At 35.9% G+C, this 12,599-nt stretch overlaps 1 protein-coding gene across 1 annotated transcript in view; it reads left to right on the top strand.

Annotated features, from left to right (window-relative positions):
• The window catches only part of mRNA-cap (RNA guanylyltransferase and 5'-phosphatase mRNA capping enzyme), an 87,651-nt gene extending 82,103 nt beyond the window's left edge, over positions 1–5,548 (top strand). The window contains exons 7-9 of the mRNA XM_072540588.1: positions 3,534–3,634; positions 4,523–4,713; positions 4,862–5,548. Coding sequence (XP_072396689.1) covers positions 3,534–3,634; positions 4,523–4,713; positions 4,862–4,977 — 408 coding nt within the window. The 3' untranslated portion in view covers positions 4,978–5,548. The remainder of the gene's footprint in view (positions 1–3,533; positions 3,635–4,522; positions 4,714–4,861) is intronic.
• The last annotated feature ends 7,051 nt before the right edge of the window (positions 5,549–12,599 follow it).

A 12,599-nucleotide genomic window follows, 5' to 3' on the forward strand; every position in this document is an offset into this window, starting at 1 on the left:
AGTCTCTGGTTATTTATTATCTCCAGTTGACTTTATTGTTACAATTTTTTTTTTTTTTTTTTTTTTTTTTTTTTAGCCCTTTTTTTCTATCCGAATTGTCGAATAAAGGCCTCTCCCATTTCTCGCCATTCATCCCTGTTGTGTGCTAGGCGTTTCCACATTGGTCCTGCGACTCTTTTGATATCGTCGCTCCAGCGCATTTGAGGTCTTCCTCTTGGTCTCTTCGCATCGTACGGTCGCCAGTTTCCGACTTCTTTGTTCCATCTACCATCTTCGAGACGTTCGTTGTGTCCAGCCCATTTCCATTTTAATTTAGCTGCTTGTTTCGCGGTGTCCTTTATTTTTGTTTTGTTCCGGATTGCTTCGTTCGTTTGCCGATCTATTAGTGAGATACCAAGCATCTGTCGTTCCATGGCTCGCTGAGTTTTTCGAATCTTGTCCATGTTCTTTTTTGTGAATGTCCAGGTTTGAGCTCCGTAAGTGAGAACGGGAAGGATACAAGAATCGAACACTTTGGTTCGAAGGTTTTGGGGTATCTTTTTGTCTTTCAGTATGTATGAGAGTTTTCCAAATGCGGCCCATCCCATTCTTACTCGTCTGCTTATTTCGGTAGTTTGGTTTTCTTTGTTTGCCTTGATATTCTGACCCAGATATATGTATTCTTCTACATGTTCCACTTTTGTTCCTTGGATGGTTATCGTCGGTTGATCATCTTTATTCGACATTAGCTTAGTTTTACTCAGATTCATTTTCAGTCCTTTTTTTTATGGATTCCGTATGAAGCTCATCGATCATCGTCTTCAGTTCTTTCCAGTTGTCGGCTATTAGTACTACGTCATCTGCATATCTTAGATGGTTTAAATACTTTCCGTTTATCGACAGTCCCTTCGTTTCCCAATTTAGTGATTTAAAGATATCTTCAAGTGCGGCAGTAAATAGTTTTGGAGATATGGTGTCTCCCTGTCTTACTCCTCGGTTGATTTTTATTGGCCTCGTTTTCATTCCGTTATCCATCGTGACTACCATTTCAGCGTGTTGGTATATATTATGTATTAATATCCTATATCTAGAATCTATTCTGCTGTTGACCAGTGCTTCCTCAATAGCCCATAATTCTATGCTGTCAAAAGCTTTCTCGTAGTCTATAAATGCTAAACAGATTGGTAAATTGTATTCGTTAACTTTTTCTATTAGGACCTTTAGTGTGTGAAGATGGTCACATGTACTAAACCCTTTTCTAAATCCGGCTTGCTCTACTGGTTGATATACATCGAACTTTGTTGTCAATCTATTTGTAATTATTTTTGTGAATGTTTTATAAAGTTGTGATAGTAGTGATATTGGACGATAATTTTTCAGATCTGTATTGTCCCCTTTTTTGTGTATTAATATTGTGTTAGCAGTATTCCATTCCCTTGGTATGTTTCCTTCAAATAGGCATTTATTAAAAAGTATTTTTAGGTACCTGATGACTTCTTCTCCTCCTTCTTTCAACATTTCTGCCAGAATTCCATCACTACCAGGTGCTTTATTTCTTTTCAATTCTGTAATTGCATTTTCTATTTCTACTTCGCTTATTTCGGGCATTACTTCAGAATTTACGTTTGTTATTTGTCTTTTCAGATTTTGCTTTGAAGAGTCGGGGGGATCGTTTCTTGAGCGGTATAACTCAGCATAGAAGTTTTCAACTATGTTTGATATCTGAGCTTTGCTTGTTTCTAGTTGGCCTTGTTGATTTTTCATAGTTATAATATTTTTCTTTCCTAATTTCGGTTTGGAATATTTCAGACTTTGATTTTTCTCTATCACTCTTTCTACATGTTCTTGTTGATGTTTTTTAATATCGTCTTTTATCTGTTTTCGTATGGCTCGATTAAGTTCTTTGTATTCTGTGGTATTTCTTTTGTTTAGTGACAGGAGCTCTTTTCGTTGTTTCAGCATATTCTTCGATTCTGCACTTATTTTGGATTTTTTGTTGTTATGGCGGGTTGCTACTTCTGAGCTAGCATTCAATAGTTCTTTTGTTATAACTGAGTTAATTTTATTAACGCTGAGTTGTTCTAGATTCAGTGCTTGGGCGGTTTTTAATTTGCTAGCATATTTTTCTTTATCGACTTTTAGCTTTTCTGTGTCTATTTGTATCGTGTTATTAAAGTTAATTCTACGTTTGCTATACTTAATCCTTAGTTTAGCTCTAACCATTCTGTGATCACTACCCAGAGAGACATTATTTATTACTGTTACATCTTCTACGATACCTTTCTTGTTACACATGATGTAATCGATTTCGTTCCTTGTTTTTCCGTCTGGTGATAACCACGTCCACTTTCTTTGCGGTTTTTTCTTATAAAATGTGTTCATTACGAAATATTTGTTGCTATGTAGGAAGTTAACCAGGGTTTCTCCTCTCTCATTTCTAACACCATAGCCGAATTCACCAATATAGTTTTCGCTTTCTTCTAGTCGTTGTCCAATCTTAGCGTTGAAATCTCCTATTATAAGTGTGTAAGTGCTGTGATAGTTCATGTTGGTTTCTATTATTTTCTCGTAGAACTCATCTATCTCTTCATCGGGGTGTGTTGAAGTTGGGGCGTACACTTGAATGATTTTTAGGGTGATTTTCTCGTTTATATTCATCACAATCATTGCAATTCTTTCTGAGATTCCCACATATTGTTCTATTTTATTAGCATGTTTCTTAGAAACCAGAAATCCTACGCCGTTTAGACTTTGTTCTTTGTGTCCTTTGTAATACAAGATGTTACCTGATTGCAATGTTATGCGCTCCTCACCTTTCCTTTTTACCTCTGCGAGACCAAGTATGTCCCACTTTAGGTCCTTTATTTCTTCTTCCAGCTCATAGATTTTTTCATCTCTGTTTAAGGACCTTACATTGAATGTTGCTATATTCAAGTTTGTTGTTTTTAGCGATTTCTTGCTTCCCCCAGATTCCATGAAGCTGTCCTTTTTTATAAAGGAGTGGGACTTGCCAATATTGTATGATCTACCCACCTGGGGACTTATTCCTATCGTTTTAGAATTCGCCATCATTTTGGGGAGGTTATTAGCCTTAAAACACCGCGCTGGCCAGACGTGTTGGTGAGTGTGTATTCAGCCGTCCATTCTGGATCAGACGCTGTTCGTAGCCGTCCACTCTGGATCAGACGCTACAGTTTGTGATCTTATACTATCCCTAAAATCAAGGGTTGCCAGCTCCGCCATCTTCGCCGTATCGAAAGTATTCTTCGTCGCCTTGGATGCCGTTCTGGACTTCATCCGTGACCCTGGACAAGGGACCCTTAGCAGGTGCTAGCTTCCCGGGCCAAGAAGCTCCTGGAATCTGCGGAGGGCAGGAATTGATTCACTTTCCCTGATAGGACTATCCAATAGAATCCAAGGGACTCCAAAGGAGTTCCTACCCGCTACCCCCATTGTTACAATACTGTTCTATTAATTCAATTATACAGTATTGTTACAATACTGTTCTATTAATTCAATTATACAATGCATTTAAGTTACTTGTTTTTTTACAGCCCTATGTTCCTGGAAGATGTGATGAAGTTCTTAAGTGGAAGCCCCCTAGTCTAAATTCTGTCGATTTTCGTCTAAAAATCAACACAGAGAAAGCTAAAGGGTAAGCAGCACATACACATACACACACATACATATATATATATATATATATATATATATATATATATATATATATATATATATATATATATATATATATATATATATATATATATATATATATATATATATATATATATATATATATATATATATATATATATATATATATATATATATATATATATATATATATATATATATATATGCTTTCTGTGGTTTTCCAGATTTGACTACGCGTTGAATAATTTTGGTTTTGACAAAAACCATTTTGACGACGATTCGGTAAGGTCGCACTTGCCATTGTCAAGTCATGTAGTAGCGCTTCTTGCTGGTGCTTAGTAGTTTCGGCAAGTGCGACCTTGCCGAAACGTCGTCAAAATAATGGTTTTCATCAAAACTAAAAAATTATTCAACGCGGAGTCAAACCCGGAAAACCACAGAAAGCACATATAGTTCTCGCGGAAAGTTCAAGTGTCACATATATACGGTCGGAAAGATTTCCGCGGTTAGTACAATTAAACCTAGAGCTAAGATTAATACTATAAATTAAACTCACCAGTCTTCAGGGTTGAACCGCGTTGATTTTCATAGCGCGGAGCTTTCGACTTCCTCTCTGATGTCTTCTTCAGGGCTCCGAGGTCTCAGTCTCCCGAGCCCCCAGACACTACTACACTGATCAATATTCACTTCATTACTACAAAGCTATAAAGCTATATATATATATATATATATATATATATATATATATATATATATATATATATATATATATATATATATATATATATATATATAATCTACGAGTATAGGTCTGCTTATGCGCTTATCCAAAGATCACATCACACTTTTTACAAATATTTCTTTTAAGAATAAGTTTGTGTTTTAGAAAAATCCCAACGAAAGTAGCTTACTTATTTGTCTCACAACAAGTGGAACCTTTTGCAAGTACGCAATGGACGAAAGAGATGAAAGGTTTAGATAATAAAATAATTGAATGTAAATTTGAAGACAATAGATGGAAGTTTATGAGGGAGAGAACTGATAAGTCATTTCCAAACCACAAAGACACTGCATTAGGTAAGTAAACAAAATTAAAAAAATTTTTTTTCGCTTTGTGAGTTTTTTATCTTTTAATTGTCACCGATGATGGTGCTATCATTATTTATGGCATCAAAGATATTAATTTTGCGTTTAGCGTAATAACGAATTATTTTTATTTTTTTAGGTGTATGTGAGAGCATTGTTCATCCCGTCACGAACGAATATCTGCTCCAATTTATAGACCAATGTCTGCCTCGTTCCAAATTGATGCCTGCACCTTCCAGAATGATTAGAAGATGATTGTTTTTATTTCAATTGTTTAGTTATTACACAATTTTTATTTATTCATTTAAGTATGTTATTTTTATATGAAACATAATTAAGTTCCTTCGAGACCGGATACAAAATGTGTCCTGCTAGTGACGTAATGTGTGATTACTGATAAAATTTCGTGGACGTGGTCATAGAACTAACAATTAGTTTAATTTATGACGTGTTTTATAATTGACAAACAATATAGAAAGGTCCAGCTACGCAAAAATATTTGTTATCGGTTTTGGCGTATTGCAGCAGCTCTAAAGTTCAACAATTTTGTTGTTAATGCTATTTTTCAAGCTGCCAAGTAAAGTTACTTTTTAGTTTTGGTCAATTTTTCTCTAAATATCGGAAATAATCTTACATTTTTGTAGTTATAAAGGACCTCTCCAATATTCCAATGATTAGGCAAAACATGTTTTAGAGGGAAAACTTAGCTAGCTCGATATTATTTTTATTTTTTGATTGTAAAAGAATATTTAAAGGAGTATGAATTAATTATAAAAATAAACTCAATAATAAGTTGTTTATCTATTAATACAGTATTTCTTTCTTGGACTTGTGTGTTATTCTGCTGAGTAGGCAGATTTTTGTTTGCAGTTGTTCAAACACAAACTTTGAAATCTGGATAAAACATGAAAATAGCAACAATTATTCCAGGACAATATATTTAATTGCATAAGAAACGGAGTTCAGAAAGAGCTGGCAACAAACTAGATTTCTTGTGGATAAAACTGGATTGAAGCTTAGTAAAATTTTAAAAAGAGAATTTTAAGGGAGGAGAAACATTTAGTACTTACTTTGAAGAATTAAATTACCTTTTGACTAGCGACAAAAGTACCGACTATAAGGTCAACAAATACGACTGGGGCGAATATCTTTTCACTCCATATGAAAACATAGGTGATGATACGGCATTACTTAATATACTTTACAGATAAAAGTATTGAACAAGTTTCTGTTTACAGGACGTAAATCTTTTAGCTGGAAATAGTTAATATACATTGAGGTAATTGTGGCAACTGGGCTTTCTTAAACCCACTGCTGTGGTCAACGCCACCTGTTGGAAAATCATACAGTTCCAGCGGCGTGGTTATTTAATTATTTTTTTTTTTTTAGAATTTTTAATCATTTTATTATAAATTAATTCTATCATTATGTCTCTGTTGATGCCTTTGTCGTTCTGTGAATTTCGTAATTATCCGATCTTAGCTTACTATTATGAGATTATGGGTACGTGACTTCCTACGATTGAAGCTTTTACCGGAATCAATTTCTTAAATCCACACAGATCATTTAAAAATGATTCATGTATCTAAAAACTACTATCGACAAGTAAATATGTGCTACGACGACGAAGATAGAAAGCATGAAATTCATACCTGCCATTGTATTACATTTTTGTTGATTATTGAAAATTAGATAGTCTGGATATCTTAGTGAGAATTGCATAACCGGTAAATGATCAATCAATCGGCAAAAATGTTATTCAAAACATGCGAACAGTTTTTGCAATTAGTGTTTATCGTTGTTGTTATAGTATCAGCTGTTAAATTTATGTTTGATTGCTTTGTTTTAATAGTTTTCGTACTTATTTTGTTAATTAGTTTTTTATTTTAGGTACTGCGGGTACTACTTTTTTATTTTAAGTACAGGAAACACACTGCGAAACGAAAAAACAACTGCGAAAAAAGGGGGAAAATACCTGGCTTCGAACTACTGGGTGCTACGTACCATCGATTATACGGCACAGCAACGTATAAAAAAACATAGAAAACGCCTTCCTTGTTTCCACGTGTACTAATGATGAAATTTACAATGTTGTTGTAAAAATTGGGAGCGTTGCCGTTACTAACACCTACAAACTACCAGCTATATCCTGGCCAGCTCAAGTCATCCACACACATCCGTACCCACCAATATACGTGGGGGACTACAACAGTCACCATGAGCAGTGGAAATATAAACAATGCAACAGCAATGCGAATGCACTAGTAAAATGGGCGGAGGACGAACATCTATCATTTAAGTTTGATGCTAAAGACCGACCTACATTCATGTCAGCAGCATGGAAGAAGGAGTACAATCCTGATCTATGTTTTGTCTCTACTAATAAAAACGGGCAACCTCTAGCAGTCTCTCGAAAAGTAATGGACGACTTTCTACATAGCCCACACCGCCCAGTGGTCATAGAGGCAGGAACCCAGATTCCTATAATCACATCCATCCCTCTCCCACAGTGGAATCTAAAGAAAGCTATGTGGGGTAGCTTTTCTGCGCAACTGGACAAGACTCTAGGCTGGATACCCCCTACCAGCAGAAATTACAAAATATTCGTTGGAGCCCTAATAATCACGACCAAAAATCATATATCAAGAGGCTACCGAAAAGAATACATTCCTGGTTGGTCCCATAACAGCGAAGAACTGTACCAAAATTTCCTTAAAAGCGGCGATCAAGAATTAGCCGATGAACTGCTCCATAGTCTAGATGCAGCGAGACAACAAAAATAGACGGAAACTGTAGAAAGTCTTAATTTTAAAACTTCAAGTAGGCAAGCATGGACACTACCAAAAAAAGTAGGAAGCGGAACTCCCATAACAAGGAACAAAACAACAATTAATCCAAACACTATTGCCTCACATTTGGTATTGACATCTAGGGCCCCGAAAGACAAACCACACAGAATCAAGGTAAAACGAGAGCTCAAAACTTTAAAATACCAATCTGCAGAAACCGAATACTCCTGCCCTTTCACTTGCTAAAGAAGTCACTATAGCTTTCAAGGATGTAACGCTAGGTAAAGCCCCAGGTTTAGACAATATTTATCCCGAATTCTCAATTAACAGCGGCAAATATGCGAGAGAATGGATGGCCCACTTTTTTACAGACATTATGAAGACTGGTACCATAACACAGGAACTCAAACGCACGAAGGTGATTGTCATATTAAAACCAGGAAAACTACCCAGGGATAACAACCCTAAGAACTACATACCAATAGTCCTACTATCTGCGACGTTCAAGCTACTAGAACGACTTATTTAAAACAGAATTAGTGCAAAGCTACTTGAATCAATACCGGTTGATCAGGCAGGTTTCCGACCGAAAAGAAGGTGCGCAGATCAGGTTCTTTCACTTACTACATTTATTGAGGCAGGGTTCCAGAGAAAACTAAAAACTGCAGCCGCATTCATAGACCTAACAACGGCCTACGATACAGTCTGGAGAGAAGGCATAATATACAAGCTCCTCTGTACAATCTCCTGTAAATACATCGCTCGAATAATGAACAGCATGCTAGCCAACCGAACGATTCAAGTAGTCATGGGAACCGACATCAGCACGCCTAGAAAACTGAAGAATGGACTGCCTCAGAGATATGTTCTAGCTCCTCTTCTATTTAGCCTGTACATCGCTTATATACCAGGAAAACCAGATCAAGGAAGTTTGGTTACCCCGATGACTGGGTCCTTGCAACAAGGTATAAGTCATTTAAACAAACACAAGAAATCCTCACGGAAGACTTTACACACAGTGGGAAAGTATTTCCAGTTTTCAACAAGCTCGCAGGAAGAACACTCAACATCCAATTCGAAAACACCACACTCGCCTACAATAAAACACCAAAGTACCTTGGGGTCACTGTTGATAGAACTCTATGTATCCTTCAAGGAACATCTGTCAAAAACAGCGGGAAAACTGAAGAAACATCATCCAGAAGCTATGCTTCTGGGGAGCATGGTCTTCCATCTTGAGATCATCTGCCCTGGGCCTTGTTTTCTCAACCACGGAATACTGCTCTTCAGCCTGACTTAACAGCCCACGTATGCACAAAGTAGATGCCCAATTGAACAATACACTGAGCAACGATTGCTAGTGTTATCAAATCCATCCCTACGCAATGGCTCCCAGTACTGAGCCACATTTCACCACCCAAACTACGACGCATACACTCCTTCACTAGTGAGTACATAAAGATACTTAGTAACGAGATCCTGCAAATCCATCAAGATATAGATGCTGCCAACGGTAACCGTCTACGCTCCAGACGACCGTCAATAAAAACAGCACAGACTGCTGTGGAAAATGAGTTCAACTTAAGGACCCCTTGGACTCGAGAATAAATGGAACAACAAAATAGCAGCTTACCTTGCATCACACCACCAGGTTTTGACTTACCACGAAACACATGGACTATGCAGAACCGAATCAGAACCCAACACGGCAGATGCGATTACATGATGTACAAATGGGGTAACCGACCATCCCCTACCGTGACTGCGGACAACCACAAACCATCGGTCACATTACAGAACAGTGTCCCACAAGATCCTATCAAGATGGGTCAGAGAATTTACTAATCTCGACTCCAGAGTCAATAGATTATATAAATAAGTTAGATGTTCGTTTGTAAACATATATGTATTATGTTTTATACAAAATATATGTTAATTTAAATGTAAATGTATCAAGTGCCATACGATAAATAAATAAAAATATTTTGAAGTAAGACAAAATATTAGGTTAAAGGAACACGATTTTCCGTATATTCTATCAGTTTTCGTAACGATACAACAGGTCTATCATGACATCCACGTGATAGACCAATCTCATAAGACAAAAAACAAATTATCTGGAAGGTATATGATCGACTAAAAAACACTACTTTCAACGGAAGCTGTTAGTCGCTTTTCTTTTTTAACAGGAGTAGCAGTGGCAACAGTTAAACGCATTGTGCGTGAGAAAAAACTAACAAATGGTTTTAAACATCCAACTGCAAATCAACGCTGACGAAAAACTGTTAAGTTGTATGAGGCCCAAAAAATCCTCCGCAGAACTGGACATGCATTTTTCTTCGAAAATAGGACTCCAACTCTCATATTTACGTGAATTATTATGAAAGGCATTACAAGATCTTAACTTTCAATATACAAAACGATGTCGGAATTCCATATTACGAGATAAGGGGGAAATTATATCATGGCGACGTATTTATCTACGCTCAATTCATAAATATCGTGCGACAAAACGAAAAATGTATTTCCTCGACGAGACTTAAGTTAACGCTGGACATACAGTGGCCAAAGTTTGGCAAGATACAACAGTAACACATACACAAAAAGCCTTTATTGAAGGTTTATTGACAAGATTTCGAGCGCCGTCAGAAAAGGACTGGCGTCTAACTGTCGCTCATATTGGCAGCGATATTGATTTTGTGCAAAATGCTGTTCTTGTTTTTATATCGAAGAAAACTGGGATCATTTTATCTGAATACATGAACTATCATGAACTCCATATAATTCGAGAAGTGGTTCGAGAAGATTCTCCAGAGTGCAGATAGTAACTCTGTCATAGCATTTAATATTGCATCTTGCCAGTGCTCCTTGCTCAACGCATTCCTACATGACATAGAAAATCCATCATACAGAGCTGGTTACGAAAAAAATATATTTTATTTACAGAGTATATAGTCAAAGCAGAACTAATGACAATAATCAAAGAGCATCGTGGTAGATATCGTCAATATGCTGTTGATTTAATGGCTAGACTTCATGGTATTACTGTGTTGAGGCTTCCACCTTACCATCGCGAATTGAATTCAATTTAATTAATTTGGACTCAAATGAAGGGAATATGTTGCTCGAGAGAACGTAACATTTAAAATTAGCGATGTTCAGCGCCTATTACAAACCAGCATAGATTGCATACATCCTACAAATTGAAAGAACGCTATTGGCCATGTATTGAAAATAGAACAGAAAATGTGGAAGCTGGATGGTATAGTGGAAAATGTTAGTAAACCTGTAATGGTAAGGATCGGCGCCAACGAGTCAGAAGACTCAATGAATTCTCAGGATTCTGATGATTTATAAACCGAGCTGTAAGTAAAAATTTTAATGTTTAATATAAATATTTTTATTGTTGTAATATATTTTTTATCCAAGACGGTTAAGAATTGATTTACTTTATTTGTGCTAAGTATGCTAGGTATGATAACGATAATTTTAAATCACAGAATATAAATTAATTTTTATTGTAGAATTATCTATTCCACTATTTATTAATCTTTTAAAATACATACAAAGTGTATTTACGACTAGAATAAAATCGTGGGTCAGATACCGGCCCAGACTTCACTGTGAATGATCTAGTGAATTAATTGTTCAAATCCTGACCAAAAATCAACAAGGGTTACGTAACAGAATTAAGATTAAATGGTCTGCTACTTGGCCAATATTACGCTGATCTATCGGATATACCTATAGATAAGCAGTACTACAAAAAATAGGGCTTAGTATAACTCACTTCACATTCCATCCAAGTGTTTACACTTAAAAAACAATATTAATAGTTATAAATAAAAAATAGTTATAAAATAAATGTCTCAAATAAATTCAAATTTCAATACAAAACTTTTAAGATGTGTTTATGAAACGCCACTGATAAAGAATAAATCATTGCGAATTCGCATAAATTGTTAATATTTTCGCATAATTTGTTAAAACGTATCATGAATTTGTTGTTACAGCTGGCTCCCTGAAAAATGCCTTATATTACCCATTAAAATGTACGGAGAGCTATCAAAATGTTGTGAACCGATATTATTTTGATTTTTTTATTAGTAAACGCCGCATTTGATTTACACCTCGTATAATTCGAATATTGTATTACATATATTGCTCACATTTTTTAATTTATTGTCAGAGTAATTGTAGGCTATCTATTAGTGCCGTGGAATATTGCCATAAACTTGAGAAAGCGCAGTTGTCACACTTACCTCAATGTATATTATCTATGTATAGCTGAAAGATTTACGTACTGTATATTAACTACCCACATGTACCAGAGTCGAACGTCAACGGTCTCCGAAGATAGTTGTCTGTACAAAAGCTCTCTTATCTATAATCTCTCTAACGAGAAGCCCTAGCGCGCCAAAACAAAAAGGCGTTCTCAAAATCAGGACCGGATTTAACGTTTGCTAATAAATACCGACCGCACAACCGGTGAAAGCAACTGAGAATTTCAGTTCAGTCAATAAGTAGCTGTCGTGGTGATTTATGATATATTTATCATGGTTTATATTTGTTTATATTTCATATAGTCTGCTTTTTTATTTATTAAGGTGACCGCTGTGTATGCTAAACATTTATTTACACTGTTTACAATTTTGTGGTCTAGTTTTTAGATTTACAATGTCGAGTTCTACAGATTCTGCGAAGGAATTTACTCCAAAAAACTGGTCAAAATTACGTGCATTTAGTAGTAAGGAAAAAAAGCGATATATATAATATTTATACACGACAATGGAATCGCTTCTTGAAGCTTTAATAGCGGAAATAGTTGAACAGACTGCTTCTACCAACGGAGTAGGTGAAGCTTCTGTGTCAGAATTTTTAGGGAAAAGAAAATACAGTAGGATTTTCTTCACCGAAAAAGAACAAGCCGAGAAAAACATATTGGACAAAATGGACGATTTTGATAAAACTGTCGTACGACGAATTGTACATAATTGTTTTTTATTTTTGATCGAAATGAGATGCCAACTATAAACAAAGTTCTTGCAACGGTAACGACGACGAAAGCTTGCCAAAACACAGTGCTTT

This window comes from Diabrotica undecimpunctata, chromosome 8 (genome assembly GCF_040954645.1).
Source record: "Diabrotica undecimpunctata isolate CICGRU chromosome 8, icDiaUnde3, whole genome shotgun sequence".
NCBI classification, from domain to species: domain Eukaryota; kingdom Metazoa; phylum Arthropoda; class Insecta; order Coleoptera; family Chrysomelidae; genus Diabrotica; species Diabrotica undecimpunctata.